The 26871-nt window shown below is 38.5% G+C and overlaps 1 protein-coding gene and 1 long non-coding RNA gene across 2 annotated transcripts; one reads left to right on the top strand and one right to left on the bottom strand.

Annotated features, from left to right (window-relative positions):
• Nucleotides 1-117: 117 nt before the first annotated feature.
• On the bottom strand, nt 118-14673 carry LOC109156282. The gene is made up of 4 exons (XR_002049986.1): nt 14651-14673; nt 14336-14483; nt 10654-10657; nt 118-129 (listed from the first exon to the last, which is right to left on the bottom strand). It is a non-coding gene; the product is annotated as an uncharacterized LOC109156282 (long non-coding RNA).
• Nucleotides 14674-15441: 768 nt separating this feature from the next.
• On the top strand, nt 15442-18001 carry LOC109156602 (probable histone H2A variant 3). The gene is made up of 2 exons (XM_019304457.1): nt 15442-15702; nt 17397-18001. The coding sequence occupies exons 1-2, from the start codon at nt 15583-15585 to the stop codon at nt 17691-17693; spliced, it is 417 nt and encodes a 138-aa protein (XP_019160002.1). The 5' UTR covers nt 15442-15582; the 3' UTR covers nt 17694-18001.
• Nucleotides 18002-26871: the final 8870 nt, after the last annotated feature.

Raw genomic sequence — 26871 nt, 5'->3', positions numbered from 1 at the left:
TGTATATTTTAATCTCTCTGTATGGCTACTGATGAAGTTGTTTGTTTTCGACCAATGAGATCTCTTGATCTGGGTCTCATTTGATGGTGAGAATTCAATCATTGATTGAAACTAAATCTCCAACTTCAGCTCTTACTATATATATAGCCTTTGAAACTTCAGCTCTTACTATATATAGTTTGATGTAACTTCATCTCTTTTGACTTTGACTTGCAAACTGCATCTCTAACTTCATCTCATACTTCATCTTGACTTTGACTTATGAAGACTTTGACTCGCAAACCGCATCTCTAACTTCATCTCCAACTTCTATTATTTAAAAACTGCATCTCTAACTTCATCTCCAACTTCTATTATTTAATTGATTTTGAAACCTCGAAACCTCTTTTGAAACTTCATCTCCAACTCTATTATTTAATTGATTTTGAAACCTCGAAACCTCTTTTGAAACTTCATCTTCAACTCTATTATTTAATTGATTTTGAAACCTCATCTTCAACTCTATTATTTAATTGATTTTGAAACCTCATCTTCAACTCTATTATTTAATTGATTTTGAAACCGCATCTCTATTATTTAATCAGGAGCCTTTAAATTTTCCTTCTTAGTATTAAAACCTCAGCTCCCTGATTTAAGGCTCCTTTAAATTTTCCTTATAAAATTGTAGAGAGTGAGTTTCAAACCTGAGACCTTATAGTTTATACATCAAACTTTCATCCATCTCGCCTATACAAATTATTAGTTTTTATAGCATTCTTTTTGATGTACTTCTTTCTTTCCATAGATGTTTGATCTTCAAGATAACTTCATGAAATTTCGTTTGCTTCTCGTTTCTTCGTATGAGATGTCTTCTTCTTTGAGTTGGGGCATGTGGGCTTATTTTAGTATACATATCATATGCATACATCTCCTTCTTCTTCTTCGTATTTTTCATTTTTTCTATATTTGTTAATTTTTCTTTCATGGTCTATGACACGCCTAGACTTAACAAATAAAATTGGAGATTCTAAAATACAATTTGGCATATCAAAATCTATTACAATATATTCCTAATAATGCTCATCTTGCAATGCACCAATTTTACAAAAATCTGGCAGTATAACGGCTGTTTCTAGGACTATCCATAAATAGACAGTAGCCCCAAAAAACCAAACAACTGCCAAATAGAACAAAGAAGGCATATAGGCCAAAATAAAGCAAGATGGCACGCAGGCCCGCCAATAGCGATAAAGTCTCATATGTCTAAACAAGGACACAACACCAACTCAGTAACCAGAACCCTAACGGGATTAGCTACTCTGGGCCAGCAGCAAGCCTGGACAAACCGCCAATGGATTTGATGAACCCCTACCCGGCCACCGTTCAGCCCGGGCCAGGATGTAATTTCTTACTGCTTGCACCAACGTTGAGGCATGATCTATTCAAAGAATACCCACAAGGGCCAAACCAAACGAAGCAACGGACCAATAAAACCTTAGAGGCCAAGAAATATTCAAGCAAGCAAAAGGGAGCATGGTAGAACAATAAGTAACCCAATCCCACTGCCAAACAAAATTTTGTGAAAACAAAAAAGTAGAAAATTTTAGAGAAAGAGATAGCAAAGTATAGGAAAGACAAGAACAACTAGGCAACCCCCATCATATATAACCCGCCCCACCTGGAGCCCAGAAGGGACTCGGCTACTATTGGCCAGCAGCAAGCCTGACTAGGTCAACGGATTTGATAAATCCTACCCAGCCACCGTTCAGCCCGGATTAGGGTGCCACTTGTACCGCTGACACCTTCGTTGTTGAGGCTAGACCCGACATATAGCCAAGCCATCATTGCCTCCAAGCAGCCAGCAAACGCACTATCTTATCTTTTTCTCTTTCTCTCTTTTTTTCCTTATACTTTCCATTTTCTCTTTTCTCTTTTTTCAAATCTTTTGATTCTCTTTTTCCTTTTTGTTTTCTTTTCATTTTTCTCATTCTTCTCTTTTTTTCTTTTTCTTTTTTTTTTCAACTCTGTTTCATTTTTCATCAAAAGCATAAGAACATAGAGTAAACAGGAACCTCAGTTCAAGGTGGGTCATAATCCTCAAAGAACATTGAGGGGACATCATCATGAACAACCAAAGCCCGCACCCTCGGAGGTAAGTCAAACAAATTAAGAAAAATAAACTCCCCATCCTTATCCCTAACCCAATCTGCCAATGCAGCCACAGGGACGTTACCCTGCGTCACACACTGAAGAACAGAAATAAAGGCACAGGAGCAAAGAAACCAGAGGCTTGACACTTCAGAGTCAAAAATCCATGGAGTAGGAACAGAGGGGTCAACATAACCCTTAAGCTCAGGCAATACAGATTCTAGGACCAAATACCTAAAACCCTCGGCTAAGCACCATTCAAGACAGCGGAACATAACACGGAAAATATCCCGAAACCCGACCACTGCCGAAATGGCGAAGCCAGAGCAGAAACCACAACCACCATCCTCACCCCCCACCACCCCCCCCCCCCCCGATTACGCACCAAGGTAGCAGTCCCACCCACAGACTCAGAGTACGAAAGATTGAGTTTTATAGAGCCATCCATAGGGGGATCCCATCTAATAGCACGAACCACACGCCACGGGGCAGTGGAATCTATGTAGGACAGAATGACAGACCAGTTTGGCGACAGAATGTGCTCCCTCGGCCACCGCCTAAAGAGACACTCTGTCATCCCTTTGGCAACGCCATACACCACTCGAGGCACACTCGGTGATCCTCTACCATACAAGCATGTGTTCCTGTGTTTCCATAACTCCCAAAGGATGAGATAAGGTAACCTGCAAACAACAAAGGCAACAAGCTAGTTATGTGAAACCACCCGCCTCCACCCAGTCAGCAGCGTCCGTAGACCACGATGACTGAATCGCAGGCCGAGTGATCCAATAAAAAATCCCCATACAGCCCTGGCAGTATCCCATGTATAAAAGATGTGATCAACGGTTTCCCTAACTAGGTTAGTGCAACACCAACACCTGGAGACCATAAGGTGCCCGAATCTAGCCATAGCATCATCAGTGGGAAATCGACCACGTAATGCACGCCAAGCAAGAAAGGACACCTTAAAGGGTAGATGCTTATGCCAACAATGACTCAAAAGAAGATCAGAAATCACTGGTCCAGGTCTTAACAAAGATTTTACAGAGGAGAAAGAGAACAATCCGTCCGTAGCTACCCGCCAAATAGGGATGTCAGCCACTCGTTGGCCCAGACGGGACATGTCTGTGACAACCCAAAATTTAATTTTATAAATTTGGTTTTAAGAAATTCCAAAATAGCCATTTTTGGCTCTATAAAAAATTTTGCGAGGAAATCGGTGTTTGAATAAATTATTTTGAGCCACTTTTAAATAATCCTAAATTTTCGGGTACATTGCGTACCAAGTTTTGAACTAAAAAATCATTCTGAGTGAGACCGGGAGAAATCTGAGAAGCCTAAATCAAGTGTTCATCTAGAAATCATTTTTTGGGAAATTTATTTTCAACCCCAAACTATTTTAAAACTTGATTTTAGACCATCGTTCATGAAGCATGGTGAACCACTCTACTCCAAAGAACCTTGTCTGATGTTTTTAGAACAATCATCAATTTACATCTTTGCCCTCCACCAATCATGAGATCCTCCTAGGGTTTTGAACCCATATAAATGGAATAGTAGACTCCCATTTCTTCCCGATTCCACTCTTTGCTTCCCCAAACATTTTGCTCTGCAAAACCAAAGAGAAGTCACAGTAAGTTTTCTCCAAACTCTAGCCTTCCATTTCTTCAAGTTCCTTTCTACTCTATCTCTGAGAACTTAGTAGTAAGAGTGTTGTATGGTTTGTTTGAGATGTTTAGGAGGTGAAGGAGGGTGTAGCTAGCTTGGGAAGAAGGTGGAATCGCAACTCAAAGGAGGAATCTACAAAGGTATAACCCCATGGACTCCCAAAAGCTTTTAAGACTCTGTGAAGTCTAGTTTTAGTGTTTGAAATGAGTAGAAATGCTAGAATAATGTTGTGTTTGAGCTAGTAAGTGATCTATTATTGATCTATGATGTGTTGTTGATGATTTGGGAGTGTTTATTTGCCTGAAAATGTCTTGCAGGTGAAGGAGAATCTCACTGGTGTACAAAATAGTGTGCACCAGATGAGACACAGGTCTAGCCAACAGCCCTAGGAAGAAGCCGTTGGCAAGCCCCGTGGAGGAGCGGCCCTAGGGCACGGATCTAGGCTAGAGACTTGGCCCTAGGCCCCCGCTTGGCAGTTCCAGGCGGCGGGGCTCCTCAAGCCCTGGCACAAGCCCCGTTAGGCAAAGTCTGTGCAGTGGCCAAGCTATTGTAGCTCAGCTACGTGTCGTTTCGGATTGGGACTCGCGGACCCTTGAGGCTCGGACACTCGGGGTCGTCACGACGCACGATTAGAATTTGATTTCATTGAATTCGGAGTAGAAACGAGCATTTTGTGATAGAAATTGTAAGGAAAAATGCTACAGAAATTGTCTGAGAGCATTTACAGTAAATGAGAATGTTAAGTGTTGGCTCTTGGCTATTTGTTTGAGAAGCATGACAATTATATAATGAAAGATGATCAATATTTGTTAAGTTTTTCTAGAAAAGCATGTCTAGATGTCGATTATGACTTGTTGAGAATTTTGCCAAGAATATTAAGTTGACAGAGCATGATTACAGTAAATGATATTATGTTGAGTATTTTGAATTCAAGTGCATGTTGAATACTTGCTAAGTGTTTGCCAATGAAGATTTGCTAAATTGTGATTTATAAGCATGTACGTTCGACTGTTTTATCGTCGTTTAGGCCTGTGAGTGAGATTTCAATTCAGATTCTGACTCAATCGGCTTTCCTCTCCGATTGGCGTTCGCTATTGAGAGCATTAAGCCCAAAAAGACGAATATTGAGGTTAGACAATTGTTGAGAGTTTGCAGTGAAAGAAGTCTTGAAGCATATTTTACAGTAAAGTGTATATTTGAGCATACCATGCTTTAAAAGTTCATAAGTGGCCAGTGTGAGCCTAAGTACTATTTTCAAAACTTATATCTATTTTGGAAAATCATTATCTGGTTGCATTGAGTAATTGCATGATAAATAATTCCCAATTTGGGAGAAAAGAGAAGCTACTAAGAAGTTATGTGCATAAGTTACATAAGTAAATTGTTGCATGAGTTGAAATGCATGAGCTATATCTATAAGTATTTAGTGTGAGTAATCTGAGGTTTTGGAGGACCGTTAGATAGGGATAACACTTGCACCCGAAGACTCGAAGGAAAGTATATGGCGGCGGAGTTTTGTATAGGCGTGTGTATGGGCTTTCAAACTGTAAGACTGGTGTGGGTAAGTAGTTAATTAGGCAGGTAGCTATTTCGAAGGCAAAGTCCCAGTACTGTTGGGGTACTGACCCTTCAGCTAATAGCGCTAACTCGGTTTCAACAAATGTGCCAGTTTTTGCGCTCTACCCTGCCATTTTGCTCATGCGTGTAGGCACACGATTGATGATGAATTATCCTAAGTTGGGTAAAAATATTGTGTAGTTTGCGGTATTCCCCACCTAGATCAGATTGAATAGACTTGATAGAACGCGCGAATTGGCGGTCTACCATGACACGGAACGACTCAAAAGTTTTATAAATGTCTGATTTTACCCGTAAGGGATAAAACCAGCAGAAACGTGAGTAATCGTCTACAAATAGCAGAAAATATCTAAAACCACTAGTAGAGATTACAGGAGTCGGGCCCCATATATCTGTATATAACAAGTCTAATATATTTTTGCTAGAACAATCAACCCTATCTAATGGGAATATAGAAGCTTTGCCAAGATGACACGAAGTGCACGACCCCAACAACTTGGTTTTATTTGGTGCTACCGGACACGACTGTAGGACGCGATTTTGAACATGGCCATTTGGATGTCCCAAGCGGCGGTGCCAAACCGTGGGAGTTGCCCGGGTAGTAAGATACACGAAATGAGACCGGGAGTTTGTATAAGCCACCCGATGTGGAACCTCTAAGCAGTACCGCCCTGGTGATTGTATCATTCACAATAAAGCAATCTTTGTGAAATTCAACAAACACATTATTTTCATTTGTAAGACGGTAAATAAACAATAAAGGCACAGATAATTTAGGGATGTGTAACACATTAGACAAACGTAACAATTTAGACGCGGATGGTATAGTAGCATGACCAACACGTGAAATCATCAAACCTGCGCCATTACCCACGCGAAGAACATCACCTCCGGTATACTCGTCAGATTGAGACATCATGGACGCGTCCGGGGTGGCATGAGCCGATGCCCCGGTATCTGGAAACCACCCTGACGCCGTGGGTGTTGCCGCCGAGTCTTCACCGGAAACCACCAAATGAGCCTCTGCCGGCCGCTGCGACGCGTAGCGCTTGTAGCAATAGATCGCAGTGTGGTTGTACGCGACATATCTGGCGGCACGGCGCACCACCACGTCCTCCACGCCCGCGGCCCTGACCTCCCCTGCCTCGGCCTTGGTCTCTATGGTCGCTATTACCTGACCCGCCTCGCCCACTGTCGCCACCATTGCGGCGACCTCGTCCAACGAACATAGCCACCGGAGCAGTCACCATTCCAGCATCAGGCCCGGCCGGGAAATCCTCCGAATAAATAAACTCCTGCGCTTGCAGGTAGTCAGAGATTTGAGGGTTCGTAATGGGCGTACCTTTCGCCGTAAGGGAAGACGCCATGGCGCGGTACTCTGGGCGCAAGCCGCAGAATACGAACAAGTTTTGTTCGTCAAGAGATATGAGGCGACCGGCATGCGCGAGATCTTCCACCAGAAGTTGTGCGTGACCCAAGTACTCAGCCGCGCTACTATTTCCCTGCCGGAGTGAATGGAACTGTCCAAGCAGACTCAAGCATCGCGCCCACGTTAAGCTCTCGAGCGCTGCTCCAATGGACTCCCAGACGGCGCGTGACGTGATCCTCTCGACGGCCAAATGCATGACCTCATCGGAAAGTGAGGAAATCAACAGTGATAGAAGGGATTGATCCTGCTTGATCCACGCCCGGTACGCCGGATTCGGGATCGGCGTCGCAGTGGTCGCGTCAGAGGCGGAGTCGCCGGAGACTGGAGCGGGCGGGATGGTCGGCGGTGGACATGGTGTCTCGCTATCGACATAACCGAGGAGTTCCTGGCCACGGAGGAAGGGCACCAGTTGCGTTCGCCAAAAGAGAAAGTTGCGATACGTCAACTTTATCGAGACAAAGTGGTGAGCGCTAGAGAGGAAATTTGAGTTGGGGTTTGGGAGGGTTGCGTCGCCGGCGGTCACCGTCCGTTCGGACGAGTTGGTTGACATGGTGAGTGGCCGGCGGTTTTGGGAGAGGAGGTAACGATCGGAACACGATCGATGAAGGTGAGAGGAGAGAGAAACGGACCTGGACTGATACCAGATGAGATAAACGATCACAGCTTCAATTCCAATACAATCGAGATTACAAAACAATAGACTAAATACAATAGCGTAAACTAATCCTATCTATCATAAAAGCCATAAATAACTAACCTAATACAAAGACTAGTCAAACAAGTAACACAAATAATAATGTAAATAATAACATTGCTAACACGTTAGGACTATGTCCTTTCGGAAGAAAAGATATAAGATCGGATAGAACCGACAAAATAGTGAAAAGAGAATGTAAAGACATAAACGGACATTGCGATCCGATATGAAGTAACGAGGTAGATATTCCCGAGTTACTAGGTTGGAAACTGCCCACCAGGCTTGGAATCCTGGTCTGGGGGTGTGCACACTGATAGTTCGATACCTGATTCCACAGAGTTTGAGAAAAGAACCAAGATAGTGGTTCTGTGGGCGAGATGAGTATTAGGCCGGCTAGATGCCGAGCCCATATAGGCCCATTCACATTATGGTGAAGTCCTACCTCACCCGCGAGTATAAAGAAAGCGAGTCATTGCGACTCTAAAGAAAGCAAGTCATTACGACTCTAAAGAAAGCGAGTTATTGCGACTCTAGAGAAAGCGAGTCATTGTGACTCTAAGAAACCTCCACAGAAAAGTGTTCTTTTTGCAAAAGAGTGTATACGTATACCTACCTATACTTATACTAAAGCATCATGTTCATTCTATTGCATGATCAAGTTAAGTGCACGAGATTGCATATTGAGTATATGATTGCACGAGATTGCATATTGAGTATATGATTGCACGAGATTGCATATTGAGTATATGATTGCACGAGATTGCATATTGAGTATATGATTGCACGAGATTGCATATTGAGTATATGATTGCACGAGATTGCATAGTGAGTATATGATTGCACTAGATTGCATGTTGAGTATTTGATAGCATGAGATTGCTTATAGATTAAATGATTGCACGAGATTGCATGTTGAGTATTTTATAGCATGAGATTGCTTAGAGATTAAATGATTGCACGAGATTGCATGTTGAGTATTTGATAGCACGAGATTGCTTAGAGATTAAATGATTGCACGAGATTGCATGTTGAGTATTTGATAGCACGAGATTGCTTAGAGATTATATGATTGCACGAGATTGCATGTTGAGTATTTGATAGCATGAGATTGCTTAGAGATTAAATGATTGCATGAGATTGTATGTTGAGTATTTGATAGCATGAGATTACTTAGAGATTATATGATTGAACGAGATTGCATGTTGAGTATTTGATAGCATGAGATTGCTTAGAGATTATATGATTGCACAAGATTGCATGATTGAGTATATGATAGTATGAGATTGCTTAGAGATTAAATGACTGCATGAGAATGCATAGTTGAGTATATGATGACATGAGATTATTAATAAGATAAATATGTGATAGTATGAGCTTGTTGATAAGCTAACTAATTGTGAAAGCATGTCTATTTGTCAATTAGGTTGCAAACATATAGAAACCCTGTTAAACATGTTTAAGTGTTGCCTAAGTGATTGAGAATACTTAATCTAAGTATGTGAAACAAATATTTTCCAAAAGTATATACTGTAGTACTTTACAGGGTTGAGTGGTATATATTTAGCTTCGTGCTAACGGGTTTGTTTTCTACTTGTTTTTGTTAACCCCTTTCAGGTGGGCCCAGTTCGTGAGAGAGTACGAGTTAGACTAGACTAGCATAGTTAGCTTTTGTAGTCCAAACTCTTGATGTTTGATTTTGAGATTTTTAGTTGACTACCCTTGTTTTGTTGGTGCTGGACACTGGGGTTTTATCCCCTAGTTTGACTGATGTTAGTAAAACTTTAATGGTTTAGTTGGTTTAATCTTAGCCTATGCAGTCACCGTGAAGGGTGGCTATGGCGGTGACACCTCTATTAAGTTGTTTAGTAAATTTTATTCCGCTGCCTTAGCTTATCTTTCAAGGTTAAGTTTGTTAATTAAGTTTAAGAAAAGTGGGGTGTTACAATGTCCGCCTCCAACCCGCCTAGCAGAAGGTCATCATAGGCTGACAAGTCCAATTCCCCGTCCTGAATGTAGTCAGACAACAAATCACCAGAGTACTCAACCCCTGGGAAAGGGTAAAGGCGCCCTAGCGGGCCAAGTCCAAACCAGTTATCCCACCAAAGGTTAACATCACCGTGAGTCAGGCGCCAACCCAAGACTGCCTCCACCTCATTCCTGACGCTGAGCATGCGCTTCCAAGTGTGTGAATCAGAACTTCGCACTAATTTTGCCACCGGGTGAACACGGCTACTGTAACACCCCAAATTTTTGAAACATTTAAAGCTTATGAGATAAAGGAAAATCTATCATTAATACCCAAACAGAGTAGAAACTAAACATAAAAGTCGGAGTGCTATGCCACATCTAAGCTTGAGAACTTAGATGCACAGGCTAAACTAACTAAACAAAGCATAATCTAAAGTTGCTAATGAAAACACAATTCAAGGCACGCAAGCCATCTAACTTCGACTATAACTATCTAAGCCAAATCCACATGTCCATCTAGCGCACTCCGAAGTTACTGATCAGTACCTGAAAAACATACGGTGTAACAACCGTCCGCGAATAATGCTGGTAACCCACTTCTACGCGTTGAGTACAATATAGGTAGCTATATAAGAAAATCATTTTTGAGACTGGAATACATATATTATCCTAAGCAAACTCTAGCTTTCAAACCAAGATCAAGACTCAAGACATATCAGCAGACTCGACACTATAAAACAACATAAAGGTACTAGCATGCAACCTAAGACCACGAGACAAGACAATAGCAGGACACGACAATAAACTGGATGTCATCAAACAACATAAGGATACTAGCATGCAACCTAAACCACAAGACACTATAAGCAACAAGATACGAAACAACAACAACACGTGTCCATGATCCAGGCTTATACCAAGTTCCAACCTTTACACCTCTCCAACCTCATTTCGGTTCCAACCTGTACCTCTAGGCCACCCTTATAACGCCTCCCTTATTCCTCCGGAGCAGCGCATGCTCCCTACCGACATACCACCAACAAGATCACCGATCTCTTAGCACCGCAGTGCCATTAAACAGATTGTATCGCAACACAATTAGTACATAACATGGGCACTGCAGCACCACACGTCAAAGGTACTGCAGCCCGTCACATAAGCACGCGTAGTGCATCAAACCACCAACATAGCTCTTTTCTCATCATGTATAATCAATCACAACAATCAATACTCAGTAGTAATCACAACAAGAACCAATTCTCAATAACAACCACAGTACTCAATACCTCAAAATACTACAACAAGGGGGTAGTCAAGGGAAAGGGGACAACAAACACGTAGACTCTTATCAACAATTGACATCAATACAAACACACAATCCACGAGGAACAGCTTAGGCTCTACCTCCCATGTCAACAAGACATTACAAGACTTACATGGGATCATACAAACCTCATCCTAGGCCAACGAGATACCAACTTTAACCACATGTAATAACCAAGACTCACAACTCCTAAAGTGGTACCCCAAAACATCAAACTAGACTCACAAACATCAAACAGGACACACGGGGCACGGGGAAAACACAAAACGGGGGAAAACAACACACCACCCGCCCGTTCCAGCGGGCGGAACGGCGGGTGGTCAACCACTCACCGGAGGACGGTCCTGTACCAGCGGGTACACCAGCGGGTGGTCGTCCACCCGCCGGCCACCCACTAGTACGGGAGATCGTACCGACGGGTGGTCAGGTGGGGGTTCGTCCCCCCACCGACTACCCGCTGGTACACCTGTTTCTTGGCACTTCCACAACCCGGGAATTCATCACTTTTACCCAAAATCAAGTCTAAACACATCCCAACACATATCAACAACAATATGGACTTGAACAACAAGAATTAAGCCAAGAAACAACACAATTACATTCTAGATGCAAACCCTAAACATCCCAAGACTCAAGAATAAACACTTAATCATGCAAGAACATCAAGATGCCATCACATAAAACCCTAATGACAAGCCCTAAACACGCATAAACCCGAGATCATGCGTATAATCAATTACGAATATCAGGATCATCAAGATTATCAAATAATCACAACATAAACCCTAAGATAAGCTCTATCAAGACTCAATCACAAAATCACACATACGATTATCAAAGGAGCCAATAAATAAGATATAGCAAGGAAAATAGGTTTTGTAAGACATGGGTTACCTCTTAGCCTTAATCAATTCTCCCTTGGCTACTAAGGTCCTTCTCTAAGATTTTCCCCCGATTGATCTTCCTAGGCTTGGCGGTGGGGAATCCCTTAGCTAGGTTTCTTAGGGGATTTCGTGTAGTAGAGCTATGAGAGGGAAGAAGGTTCTAAGTGCTTTCTAATCCTCTATTTATATATTTAGGAATCCTATCTGGAATCTGAATGGTAAAGACCCACTTTCTTTATTCCTAACAAGCTTAAGGGTCTAGTTTAGGCAAGGGTCCACGATCCATTGTGGACCACATTAATTAATTAAGGGAATCCCAACCAAATTAAACCCTTTCTAGCTATTGTTACGGGATTAATTCAAATAATTAATCCGAGTTTAACGGTCGTTACACGGGGTGTTACAACTACAGGACTTAGCGCTCATGAATCTTCCCCACAGTGAATACACCTTGCGAAAATTCCACCAATGCTTTACACTCGATGCACATACCATCAGGTCAAGGTCAAGGAAACCCACACCACCTTCTTTTTTAGAGAGGGAGAGTATTTTCCATGACGCCTAATTGTAGCGTGCACCTCCCGACTGCCGCCAAAAAAAGCTCGCGAAGCACCGCTCAAGATCTTGAATAACCTGCTTAGGAGGAACACAAGTTGCAAAGAGATGTAAAGGGATAGCCTGCAAAACAGAAGTAATAAGAACCGCTTTCCCCCCCTTGGATAACAACCGACGCTGCCACCCAAGGCACTTAGCCTTAACTTTGTCCACCAAAGATGAAAAATAAACACACTTCTTCCTCCCCACATAAATAGGACACCCAAGATAAGTAAAAGGGAAAGGCTTATGAATGCATCTAGTGATATCCCTAATCCTACGAATAGTACGACCCGAAGTGTCAAGATGCATGTAAAAATCACTCTTAGGGAAGCTGACCATTTGACCTGATCAAATCTCCTCATATTCTTTTAAAGCTTGTATGACTTTGCAGATTGCCCCTTACCTACCAATACTAAAAATAATAACATCATCAGCGTAAGCTAAGTGATGAATATGAGGAGTACCAGCAGGCTGAGAGAATCTAGGGACTTCCTCGTTTAGATGCACTCGAGCAAGGAACATAAAAAGGATCTCTGCAGCAATGATAAAAAGAGTAGGGGAGAGTGGGTTTCCTTGCCTCAACCCACGGGACGAGGTAAAGAAACCCTCTTTGACCCCATTGACAATGACAGAGTACCACACATTTGAGACTGCACGATAGACCAAGTCAATCTAGACCTTAGAAAAACCCAGCCTACGCATCACCGAAACAAAGAAAAACCAGGAAACCCGATCATAGGCCTTAGCCATGTCTAGCTTCAACACTACATCCTAATTTCCTAACTTTATACCATGGCACATCTCAGAGGCAAATAAAACCTAAAGACTTGTACTATGAAAGTCATTATTGAATACACCCCCCCCCCCCCCCCTACTTCTTTTCTTTTTCAATTAATTGATATGATCAAAATACCATTCTTTCTAAATTTTAGTACACAAGTTTTTAAAAATATTGATTTTTATGCAACTTAATATTTTTATTTATTTTATAGTGTATAATTCAATTATTTCATTATAAAAATAATTTAAAATTTAAGCAAATGAGTTTGTTACCAAAAGTAAAAAAAAAATAAAAAAGAAATAAATAAATAAAGAAGAAGAAGCAAGTTTGTTTTCAAAATAAAGAAAACAAAGGCAAAAAATAGCAAAAGGGAAACGGTGAAAATAAATCAACTATAGATGAAAAAACAATTAGAATCTTAAATTATGCAAAAGTCAAATTAGATATCTCAACTCATTATTTTGATGCAATCGAATCAATTAGCTAATTACTTGCAGGTAACTGAAAACTATTTTAATTTGACATTTTAATTTAAATAAATTAATTTTTAAAATAGAAGGAAATTTCATTTTCACAAGAGAGGCCAACGAACTTTTAATTAAAAAAAAAAAAAAAAGTATTTGTTTAAAAAATTTGTCATGCAAGCTTTTTTACCTTTTTCTTTTGACTTTATTGGTTAATTGATTTAAGAATTTTTTTCTCAAAATGATCCCTCAATTATGACTCATTCTTAATTTTGTATTTCGACTTTCAATTGCACCCAGTATGATTCCTTAGACTTCTAAAAACTACCCCAAATTGGTTCTTCGTTACCTTTTGCGTCAACTAGGAGTTAAGTTTGGGGGTATTTCAGTCAGTTCACAGTTAATCCAAATTTTGGGAAATTCTTCGCGTTGTAGGCGCTAGGCGGTTTGGGTGGTTCTCTAGCCTTTCTTGGCGGCGTTCACGACGGAGATGACAACTCTAATGAAGATATCCTCTTTGAGTTTATCGGCGACGATTTGCCATTTGTATAGGAGTTTGGTGGCGCCGTCTGAGCACTGTGTTTCCTAGGAAAACGACGGTGGAAAATATAAATGCATGTAATTTGTGAAACCAACGAAGTTATATATACTTATATCTCCAGAGCAATTCCGAAGCTGACGCCGCCGCCGCCCCTATTTTCCCAGAACAGCTCCTCCCCCATTGCTTGCCAGTCAAGAATCTTCCCGTTAACGTCAACAATCCGGGCGTCTTCCACGTTGTCATCATGAACCCGTACGCGCCGCATTACTGCAATTACAATCCTGCATTACTGTAACAGAGGGGCTCTGTTGCTCGATGATTTGGCACCACAATCGCTGTCATCAAGCTCGAGCATAGCGTTCTCTTTGGCTTGCCCCGACTGCACGGTGTATAATCTAGCGGATCTGATGATAGCTCCGATCACGCTGAAAAACAGTACATGGGAAGTTGGAAACCATCTTAATTGAGGATGGGGAAGATCATATATAATTCAGTTAATTAATGGTGTTCTTATGTTGTTTTCAACGTAACTAGGATTTGTGTGATTCTCCTTCTCCCTACCTTACTGTTGCAATATTGTTCTTGTATATACCTACCCAAATGAAGCGAAGCTCCAAGGAACATGATCTCTATGATTGCTGCAATGATCACTCCAAAGGTAAAGGAGCACCAATTTGGATGCAATTGAAAGTCGAAATGTAAAATTAAGAATGAGCAATAGTCGAGGGACCACTTTGAGAAAAAACTCTTGATTTAATTACTCTATCTGTTTTATACTCTTTTTTTTTGAATGCCTGTTTTATACTCTTATTTTACCTGTTTTATTTATTCATTTATTTTTTAGTTTGTCCCAAAATATTATTTTCTTTCTAAAATTGAAAATCACCATCATTCTACTTTTCTCAATTTACCGTTATAAGTTTTACTTTTTTTATTGTTTTTATTTACAAAAGTGAAAAAAGTGATGAACATAATTAGAAAACACATAACATTTATGTTTAGAAAATACATCATATTTACTTTAATTCCTTAAAAAGGATACAAAAGATAAATGTGACAATTAATTCACGAAGGAGGGAGCATATCAATTTAACAAGTTAATCAATTGACATATTTAATTAAAATTTTTTATAATTTAAGAATTTAATTACTTTTTCGCCTATAGTCCGCTGGCTTATTTGAGTTTAAAAAAAAAAAAAAAAAAAAAATCAATTATGAGGCAGCCAATCAGCGCAGTTTTACTTTCCTACCCCTACGCAGCCGCAGGCAGAGAGAGGTACTCACAATGGGTGTAGGCGCGTAATAACAAGCGATATCCAATGGTATTTCCGTCATTAAATCTCTATAAATACCCCAACGCTAATCTCTGCACTTTTTCTTTTATCTGGTAGGCTATTGTCCATCTCTCCGCTCTATCCTTCTCTCTCTCTCTTCGAACCCTCTCGCTTAGCTACTGCGCAAAATCGAAACCCTCCTTCCTCTCCATTCATCTCTTTTAAATCGGGAGAAATTTAGGCGGGAAAGATGTCGGGAAAAGGAGCTAAGGGTTTGATTATGGGGAAAACCTCAGTTGCTGCGGCCAACAAAGACAAAGACAAGGACAAGAAGAAACCCACCTCGCGCTCCTCTCGTGCTGGTCTCCAGGTTCATCTTCTTCCTCGACCCTCTCTCTCTCTCTTTACGTGTCTGTGAATGTCTGTCTATATATGTATCTTCTTAATCGACGCCCTTATTCGCTTTGTCCTAGACTAGTGTTTGGTATACTCTTGAATTCATAACTTTACAACGTAAGTTTATGTTGTTTTTTTTATGAAAATTTGTTTGCTTCTTAGGTAAATGCTTTGGTTTATTACATTCCTCTTAGTTTTTTGTGGTCGAATGGTATATTGGTCTGGCGTTGTGCTGGTCATGTTTGATTGCTGATTCAATGCTTCTAAGGTTTGCTTGGTTGCGATTTGTTGTAGATCTATGGAATGGTTTTCTCTTTTGCGTTCTCAATTTTCTTTTACCGGTAGAGATTTTGTTGACAACTAAAGGAATGGTGTGGGGTAGTTCAAAGACTCGTGAATAAAATCTACAAATATTGTTTGCAATTGTGCTTTGACTTATGTAAAATTGTAAATTTAAATTTGGCAATTGCTGCTGTTGAATGTGTTGAGTATTAATTCTTCTTAGGGGACAATGATATGAAGCAGGTGATTTAGGAATTCAAAAAGGGTATTTTAGAGGAACATTGTTGTAGGTCGACTCTCTGAGGGGCATTTGTAGGATTCTTTTCTATGGTTGAAAACCTTTGCACCCTTTCTATTCCCCCTACCTTTTTCACCTTTGTCCAGTGTATTTCTAATTTATTTGTTTTCATAACAAAGAAATAACTACTTCTACAGACCTTATTGCAATGTAAGCCTTGTATACTGGTTCCCTGCTTTAGGGTAGAAGCTATTTACTGTTTTGATCTCTCAGTAATGTCATCCACCATTCAAACTTTTAGGTCTGTAGCCATTTAGCATGTGGTTGAATTGGCAGTGGTGGGCATAGTGTATTGCTTGTAGTCTAAGTCATGCATGATTCTAAATACTTTTCGTGATTCCAAAACTCTTTACTTTGGTGGTGGGGGTCTTTTTCCATCTAAAGGTGTATTGAATACTTAGTCTTATGCTTGGTTTTGGCCCTAGATTTTTTAAAATTTACCCAATGTTAGGCCACTTATTCTGAAAAGTTGGATTGAAGTTTTTTTACTAGTTTTCTGTTGAAAATTCTGCTATATATATATATATATATATATATATATATATATATATATATATATATATATATATATATATATATATATATATATATATATATATATATATTTTGGATGACGAGGGAACCTCACAATCCTTTCGAGTGTGTGTAAACCCCGCCTTGTGACCCTAGTCGTTAATGGACCACAAGGAAGTAAAACCAGTCTAGGTTACCCATAGCTGACCAACTCAAACCAAGGGGGCAAGGATTCGAACTCATGACCTTGTGGTTACAAGCATGGATCACTTACCATCTTGGCTGGGCAAGGATTCGAACTCATGACCTTGTAGGGCAATGTTGTGGAATTACATCTACAGAGCATGATCGGAATTTAATAACAAAAAAATCGATAATGAACTACTTTTCTGGCTAACTGTCTTTTGTCATACACTTGGACTGTAAATTAAGTGTGTTTCTCTCTCTCTCTCTCTCTCTCTCTCTCTCTCTCTCTCTGTGGTCTTCATATGTTACATTTGTGATTGAAATTCAGCAAGTTATCTTGGATACATGACATGAGAGTTTCCCTTTTGTGAAACATTTGCAAAATGCAGTTCCCAGTGGGGCGTATCCATCGTTTGCTGAAAGAGAGAACCACAGCAAATGGCAGGGTGGGAGCTACAGCCGCTGTTTACTCTGCCGCTATCCTGGAGTATTTGACTGCTGAAGTGTTGGAGCTGGCTGGAAATGCGAGTAAGGATCTTAAGGTGAAACGTATCACCCCGAGGCATTTGCAGCTGGCAATCCGAGGAGATGAAGAACTGGATACGCTGATCAAAGGAACAATAGCTGGAGGGGGCGTGATCCCGCACATCCACAAGTCACTCATCAACAAATCTTCCAAGGAATGATATGTCTACAAGATTTCATTTCCTGCCTGTTGGTTTGTGTCCGGAAACAACATATACATGGAACTGTGTACTCATCAGTTTGTTTCAATGTTCCATCTAGGTTCTGATTAGCTGTTAGCGGGTGCTATATTGAACATGGTTCGTTTATGATTTTATGACCACCCTGTAATGTGTTTACCCATATTGCATCTATCTAGCTGTGGCTCTACTCTAGGCTCGCTTTAGTTGTTCTGGACAGGGGTTCTCTGTTGATGCTACTACAATCACTTATTAACTGATTTTAAGGTCTTAACATAGCTTGTGAATCACTACTTTTGACGTCTCAACTTTGAAAGGTCAACTGTTCGTTGCATTACCAAAAATTATGGATTTTTTTTTTTTTACTTTTGGTCTCTTGATTATTATACATGAATCACATTTGGTCTTTGACTATTAAATTTTTTTAATTAGGTACATGATTATGTAATTTGTATTAAATTTAGTTTTGCGGTTCAATTTTGGCAAATTATACTGTGGACCATGGTCAAAAACGGTGTCATTAAAAGAAACGACACTTGTTCTGCGGCTCTGCGCTGTTCTGCGTAAAGTTACTTTGCTTGTATAACATTTTCGGTTTCATTTTATATACATTGTAGTCTCATTTAAGCACAACTACAATTTCATTTTGTTCCAACTACAATTTCATTCAACATTATACATAAAATAGTCTTATTATAGTGAGACATTATTGAATTTTATTTTATACATACACTGTAGTCTTATTACAACACCATTAAATTATAATTCTAATTCAAGTACGGTTAAATTATAATTCTAATTCTAAGTCAAAAAATTCATGATATATTAAAGAAAGACCAAGATAGAGTCAGGAAGAATAGAATCTTATTACAACGTACCAGCCTGAGTAAAGGCTATAGAAGCAAGAGTATGAGCTATTAAATTAGCTGATCTAGGAACGAACTATTAAATTAGCTGATCTAGAAACGAAACTAACAAAACACTAATTAAACATAGACATGATAGATTTGCACCCATCAATGGTGTACCCAATGTAAGAACAAAGCGTAACACTGGCCGATGACATGTAACGCTGAAGATTAGAGCGATCCGTGAAGAGTTCCACCATCAACACCCCCCGATCCTTAAGCAACGACAAAACTTCTTTGCACGCCATAGATTCCAATATTCCACCATGAGAGGAGAAAGGCAGTCTGGCAGATGGCCACGGAAGGCAGCCACGAAACTGCCACCTGGGGAGAACAAAACAGCGCCCACAGTGGCTTTACTTGTCACTGCATGGTAGCCTGCGTCGAAGTAGCACAGGCGTGGCAGTTGCGGGCTGGCTACAGACAGCATCGGCAAAGCTGGGCGGCGGACTGCTCCGCGTATGGACATGCCGCCATGCACGCAACGCGGTACCTACCGCCGAGACCAACCTCCTCGGCAGAGGCAGCGAGGCTTCCCATACTGCGGTGTTCCTTGCTCCCCAGACGTGGTATAAAACAATTGTAGTCATTATAAGATCATCAGTAGATAAAACATCCATAGCACTAGCAAACCACATGGGGAATGTGTTCGCAACAATATTAGAGGTTTGTAAGGAAGATTCACGCCAAATAGATTGGGCATATTCACACAAAATTAGAGCATGGTATCTTCATTATAAAAGACTACACATAGAGCATGTAGGATCCACTTCAACCCTTTTAAAGTCAAGCTTGTCATGGATAGAACATTATTTAAGGCTCTCCACAGGAAAATCTTCCACTTGAGGGAGGGGGGGGGAAACTTTTATTTTTCACAATGGGGTCCATTTGTCAAAGGCACTCAGGTGCCAACATAATTTTTAACAATAAGCCTGTAGCCACTCTTGACAGAATAACGATCCTACGTTTTCCTCGCCAATACCAAGAGTCATTATAGTTGGGGCTAATGAGAATTTTAGAGATACGGGCCACATCACTAGGAATGAAAATATTAGTTAGAATAGATAAGTCCCATGAGTTAGTAGTCTGATCAATCAAACTAACAACCTTAGAACCAATCAATTAAGGAGACATAACAATAACCTTAGAACCAATCAATTAAGGAGGCATAACAATCTGTACCATTGGGTCTGGATCATCCAGAAGCCAGGGGTGCCCCTTATTAACATAGATTCGCCATTCCCAATTCTCCGCCTAACACGTACCACTACAAATTAAATCCTGCTTTGCCAAAATACTACGCCAGCAGTGTGATATCCCGCATTTTCTGAGTTTGGTAAGCTAGTATGCTCGTAGAAGAGTCAAGGTGGAATTCATTCGTTGTTTCGATTTTATTCTCAATCACTCCAATGTTATTTTCTAAGTGTCGCATATTTAAATCAGCCCATTTTAAATTGTTCCACAATATTATTTGGCCTAAATTGCATTGAATTTATTTTATTATAATTCTCTTCAAGACTATTCCTAGTTTCCAAATTCTTGATTCCTAATTTTATTTTATTTCTTGGTCTCCAAGTCTAACCTAATATTTTTCCTTTCCTAACCCTATTATAATCTTAATCCTAAAATTCTACATTGCTATCTCGTCATTAGGAAACCATATATATATACCAAATTGTTTATTAGCAACCAAAACCCTAAGTGCGTGTGTGTGTATATATATATATATATATATATATATATATATATATATATATATATATATATATATATATATATATATATATACTAGTTTTTTACGCGCATTGCGCGATTGAGATAATGCCCAATGTTTTTTTTTTTTTTTTTTTTTTAAATAAGTACTTTAAAGTATATCAAGGCAAGATTATATTGGAATTATTCATGCATAGATAATTGAATGTTAAATTTGTGTATTTAAATAGGAAATTCTAAGTTTACAAATGCAAAATAATATAGTCAAGATAGATTATAATTGTCAATGAAATAATTCTATAGGTATGGTTGAAACCAAATACGGGACATAAGGAGAGAAAATAAAAATTTGTGCATAAAATATTAAATATATACTAATATTGAAGAGCTAACTCCTGATTGCCAAACAAGGACATTGCGAGATAGTTTCCACTTCAATTTGTTGTGTGATTTGAATACTCTTTTTGTAAATAAATCTCCAGAGTAATTAATATGATTGGTTTAATTATATTTTTTTATTTCTTTATTTTTTTAAAACAATTATTATTATTATTATTATTATATATTTTTAATTTTTTCATCGTATTAATAAAATACTTGGTAAATAAATATATAGCACTATTTTGTATTATAACTTTGATATTTAAATAAAAAAATAGTGCACAGAAAAAGATAAATGTAGTGAATATAATCAATTGATGAATTTGTACATTGGAGAAATATAAAGACAATATAACTAATAAAATTATTTCTCTTAACTAATTTATTGATAATGAATAATTTTTTTTTTAATAAAGACATTGTAGGGACAATGTAGCGAATATAATCAATTGATGAATTTGAATGTAAAGAATTTTTATATTGGAGAAAAATAAATACAATATAACTAATGAAATTATTTTTCTTATTTAATTTATTGATAATGAATAATTTTTTTGAATAAAGACATTGTAGACACATAATTCTAAATTAAAGAAATGCATATGTATTATTTTTGTTGTAGCTACTAAATTATTATTTAATTTAGTAAGAGTAAAATAGAGTAGTAATTATGCCAACTTTGATTGGGATGGGGTTCGAACCTAAAACCTTTCTTATTGAATTCAATGAGTAAGTTAACGGCGAACTAACAGAAATTAACGGAAAAGATAATATTTAACGGAAAATCATATTTATTAAGGATAAATTAGGAAATCTTAAGAAAAAATTAAAATCTGATCATTCTTAGCCATTCATTTGATTAAAAAAATTGACCGCCATTTTTTCTACCCATTATAGGCCTAACTCTCTTGGCTTCTTATTAGTATAGTAGATATATATATATATATTGTTAGGAAGAATCGCACTCAGGTGCGAATGCTTCGACCAGGCGCGAAATAGGAATGGATTCTGTCCGTCCACGTGTCCAGATCTAATGGATGAGAAACACTGATTTTTTAAAAAAATGCGGTGGCATTTTCGTAAATAATTGAACATCGAAGTGCAAGTAAAATGTATTACAAGTGCATGTAAAATGTATTATCGGTGCAAGTAAAAATTTACACTGAGCATCAATACTTACTTGCACCTATAGTTCTAAGTAGTTGCACCTATAGTTCTAAGTAGTTGCACACATAGTTATAAGTAGTTGCACCTAGGTGTATGAATGTTTGCGAGTGGTTTTCAGGGGTATTACTACCCGCTGAACTCAGATCAATGAATGTTAACAAGGCAAAATTACATGCACTTATAGGTGAAAGTAGGTGCACCTATAGTTATAAGTAGTTGCACCTATAGTTATATATAGTTGCACATATAGTTATAAGCACACCCAGGTGCATGAATGTTTGCGGAAAGTGAATGCTAACAAGGCAAAATTACATGCACTTATAGGTGACAGTAGGTGCACTTGTAAGTGATTTTACTTGCACTTCGATGTTCAATTATTTACGAAAATGCCACCGCATTTTTTTTTAAGTTATTAGATCTGGACACGTGTCGCGCGCTGATTCGTTCGCATTTCCCTCCTGAGCACTTATTCGCACCTGAGTGCATCCCTTGTTAGGAATATAGCGGAATAATGCGGAAGCGAAGAATCGAAAATTGAGAATTATAGAAGTTAAATAATATAAATAAGGAAAATTATATAAATGACATATGAATTAATAAGGATGGGAATATATATATATATATATATATATATATATATATATATATATATATATATATATATATATATATATATATATATATATATATATATATATGGTCAGGTTCCTGTGAGGTCAGGTCTTCCCGTGCGGTCAGTGCGGCATACACCATTAGGTATGCATAAATGCACCACACAGTGTTCGTAAATACACCATTATGTGTGGTGTATTTTTTTTTTTTTTTTTTTTTGTGTGGTGTATTTTTTGGCATTTCATTACGGTGTATTTTCGAACACTGTATGGTGCATTTATACATACCTAATGGTGTATGCCGCACTGACCGCACGGGAAGACCTGACCTCACAGGAACCAAATATATATATATATATATATATATATATATATATATATATATATATATATATATATATATATATATATTAACCTCTATAAAGAGAATTAGAAAGGAAAAATATATATATAAGTACGTGAGAAGAGAGGAAATTGAATGAATGATGTAAGAGGTGTCTTACAAAGCAAATAAACTAATCTATTTATACACTCTAAATTAGCAAAGGATGCGGAAATTGCTTGAAGCTCCGCACGGGTCGACGAACGAGCAAGAAGTGCACCTTAAGGACGTTCAACGTGGATGATGACATGGTCTTCATAGATTTGAGCCACATAGAAATTATTTCCTAATAATCTCCACCTTGGATCAAATTCACTGTGGGAATTAACAACTGGAATAGCCGACTAAGCTCATGCATTGCTTGAACTTAGCAATAGGAAAAGCTTTAGAATAGCAGGATGGATCACCATCAACCTCCTATGCAACTGAAAGAGCATAAGCAACCATGTTGGTTTCATCATCACCAGCATACCTAGCAGGTTTTTTAATTGTCCTCCTAGGACGATCCATAGCAATGAAATACTCTCGTTGTGGCTCGACGAGAGGTGCTGTGCTAGTAGATGCATCATCTTTAGTATTACCATCAGTGGTAGTAATACTGTCAATAGGCCTGAACTCAAACTCCACCTTCTCACCAGTACTCTGCGTCTCACCTGTACTGGGATCTTTTCCAGAAGAAAGTAGTGCATTTTCATCAAAAGTGATATCTCGACTCAGAATGATTTTTTGAGAATCAAGAGACCATAGACGATGCCCTTTTGATTCAGAAGCATAACCAAGAAAAATGCATTTGACAGCTCAAGGGTTTAATTTACCCGTACTGGAATGAGCATAAGCAGGACATCCAAAAACTCTTAAGATAGAGTAGTCAACAGGATTACCTGACCAAACTTCCTCTGGAATTTTGAAATCAAGGGATGAATGTGGAGATCTATTTACCAAATAGCAAGCAGTAGAAACGGCCTCGGCCCAACGAGCTCTTTCCAATAGAGTCCTGTTCAAACGTTCGGCAACACCATTCTGCTGGGGTTTACCAGGCAAGGTCATGTGCCTGGCGATTCCATTTGCCGCACAAAAGTCATTGAAATCTGACTCACAGAACTCCAAACCATTGTCTGTCTTGAACATCTTGACTTTTTTACCTGTCTGAGTCTCAACAAGTATTTTCCACTTCTTGAAAATAGAAAATGCCTGATTTTTATGTTTCAGGAAATAAACCCAGACTTTACGAGAAAAGTCATCAATAATAGACATAAAATATCTACAGTCTCCCATAGACTGGAATTTAGTTGGTCCCCATAAATCGGAATGTATATATTCCAATACATCTTTAGTACGGTGTGTAGCAGTAGAGAAACTAACCATCTTTTGTTTTTCAAAAACACAATGCTCACAAAACTGTAATTTACCCGTACCTGAACCACCAAAGAGGCCTTTCTTGCTCAGGAGATGCATTCCTTTCTCACTCATATGCCCCAGACGCATATGCCATAATTGAGTGAGATCCGCATAAGACATCGATGAGGATACCGCTACTGAACCTGTCACAGTACTGCCATGCAAGACATACAAGCTTCCAAAACGAGAAGCTTTCATGAGAACAAGAGAACCTTTTATGACCTTCAGAACTCCACCTTCGGTTGTGTACTTGCACCCTAAAGATTCCAAGGTGCCCAAGGATATCAGATTGCGTTTCAAAACAGAAATATACCGAACATTGGTAAGAGTCCTGACAACATTATCATGAGTTTTAATCTGAACACTTTCAATTCCACTAACCTTGCATTGGGTATCATTACCCAGCAAGACAACATCACCATCAACCGGTTCCAGAGAAACGAACTAGTCTTTGTGAGGACACATGTGGAATGTATAACCAGAGTCCAGAATCCACTCGGTTTCACTCTGTTTGCAACCGGAGCTAACAGATAACATAACATCGCCTTTTGAATCACTTTCAACAACACTAGCTTCAGCGGACTTCTTTTCTCTATCTTGCTTGTTTTTCAGCTTGAAGCATTCAGTCACATCATGACCATGCTTCTTGCAGTACTTACAGGATTTGTTGGACTTACGTCCTTTGGACTTGGACCTAGAATTTTTACTGCTAGTCTCTGTTTCAAGTGAACGACCCCTTACGGTAAAGCCTTCACCTTTGTCCTCAGACTTAATTTCAAAGTCAAACTTTTCTTTGGACAATAGGTTTGACTTAACACTGTCGAAAGTAAGGGTATCACTACTATTACCATACAGCATAATTTCTTTGAAATGCTTGTATGATTTAGGGAGGGAAACAAGCCCTAAAACAGCACGATCCTCATCGTCAATTATGACATCAATATTTTCCAAGTCCAATAAAATAGAATTGAATTCATCCAAGTGAGATTTAATAGAATTATCTTCCGTCATACGGATTGTGTACAGACGCTCCTTCAGGCGCAGCGTGTTCGCCAGAGTTTTGGCCATGTAAAGCGTATCCAGCTTGGACCATAAATCTGACGCAGTCGTCTCACTTACTACCTCACATAGAACCTCTTTAGACAGGCATAAAAGAATGGTTGAACGTGCCTTGTCATCCAAATCTTCCCAATCTTCATCTGTCATTGTAGCTGGTTTCTTCTTCCTCCCAGCTAGCGCTTTCTTCAAACTGTTCTGGGTTAGAACGGTTTCCATCTGAACCTTCCAGATAAAAAAGCTAATTTTCTCGTCGAACTTCTCGATATCGAACTTGGTGACAGTTGACATCTTTGAAAATAACTCTCAATTAAACCGCTCTGATACCACTTGTTAGGAATATAGCGGAATAATGCGGAAGCGAAGAATCGAAAATTGAGAATTATAGAAGTTAAATAATAGAAATAAGGAAAATTATATAAATGACATATGAATTAATAAGGATGGGAAAATATAAATATAAATATATATATATATATATATATATATATATATATATATATATATATAAACCTCTATAAAGAGAATTAGAAAGGAAATATATATATATATATATATATATATATATATATATATATATATATATAAAAGTACATGAGAAGAGAGGAAATTGAATGAATCAATTGAATGAATGATGTAAGAGGTGTCTTACAAAGCAAATAAACTAATCTATTTATACACTCTAAATTAGCAAAGGATGCGGAAATTGCTTGAAGCTCCGCACGGGTCGACGAACGTGCAAGAAGTGCACCTTAAGGACGTTCAACGTGGATAATGACATGGTCTTCATAGATTTGAGCCACATAGACATTATTTCCTAACACACCACACACACACACACACACACACACACACACACACACACACACACACACACACACACACACACACACACACATATATATATATATATATATATATATATATATATATATATATATATATATATATATATGCCGAAAGATTTATATATAAATTATATATCTTTGAGATTATAAACCCTCTTTCTCTTTAGTTTATATATTTGTACATGCCGTAAGATGTTTATATATGTTATATATATGTACAGTACGACAGTACTAGTGTGTATATATATCCTAACCCTAATTCCATATGTCCGATCATCGGTACTATCGCCATCCCTCCCTCCTAGTGAAAAATAAAATCCTAGCTTTATCATCTGGTCTCTCGTCAACAGTCAAGAATTCTCTATTCAAAGCGATTGGAATGTGGTAAATATTGGAGTTTAGAGGTAAGATTTATGTTCACTAAAATCCTTTTACCCCAAATAAAAGAATTGATATTTCTAATTGTTTATTTTATTCATGATTTTGAAAAATTGATGATATTTGGTGTTGTAAGTTATTTGGTTATATTATGTGAGTAGATATATGAGTTTAGATGTTTTGAAATCCCTGCACATGTGATATGGTGATTTTGTGGTGATTAAAAAGGAAGAATTTTACTCAATTTGATCATTGCCTGAGAAAATTCTGACTGGCGCAGCTGGAAAGAAAAATTCGTGAAAAATGCTTCCTAAACTT

This window comes from Ipomoea nil, unplaced genomic scaffold (genome assembly GCF_001879475.1).
Source record: "Ipomoea nil cultivar Tokyo-kokei standard unplaced genomic scaffold, Asagao_1.1 scaffold0276, whole genome shotgun sequence".
Classification (NCBI taxonomy): domain Eukaryota; kingdom Viridiplantae; phylum Streptophyta; class Magnoliopsida; order Solanales; family Convolvulaceae; genus Ipomoea; species Ipomoea nil.
This window is presented reverse-complemented; position numbering and strand designations above follow the sequence as displayed.

Bases quoted from the DNA above. Each gene is read 5' to 3' on its own strand.
- LOC109156602 (XM_019304457.1), top strand. From the start codon at position 15,583: ATGTCGGGAAAAGGAGCTAAGGGTTTGATTATGGGGAAAACCTCAGTT. The intron at 15,703-17,396 runs GTTCATCTTCTT...TGCAAAATGCAG, and splicing joins CCTCTCGTGCTGGTCTCCAG to TTCCCAGTGGGGCGTATCCA.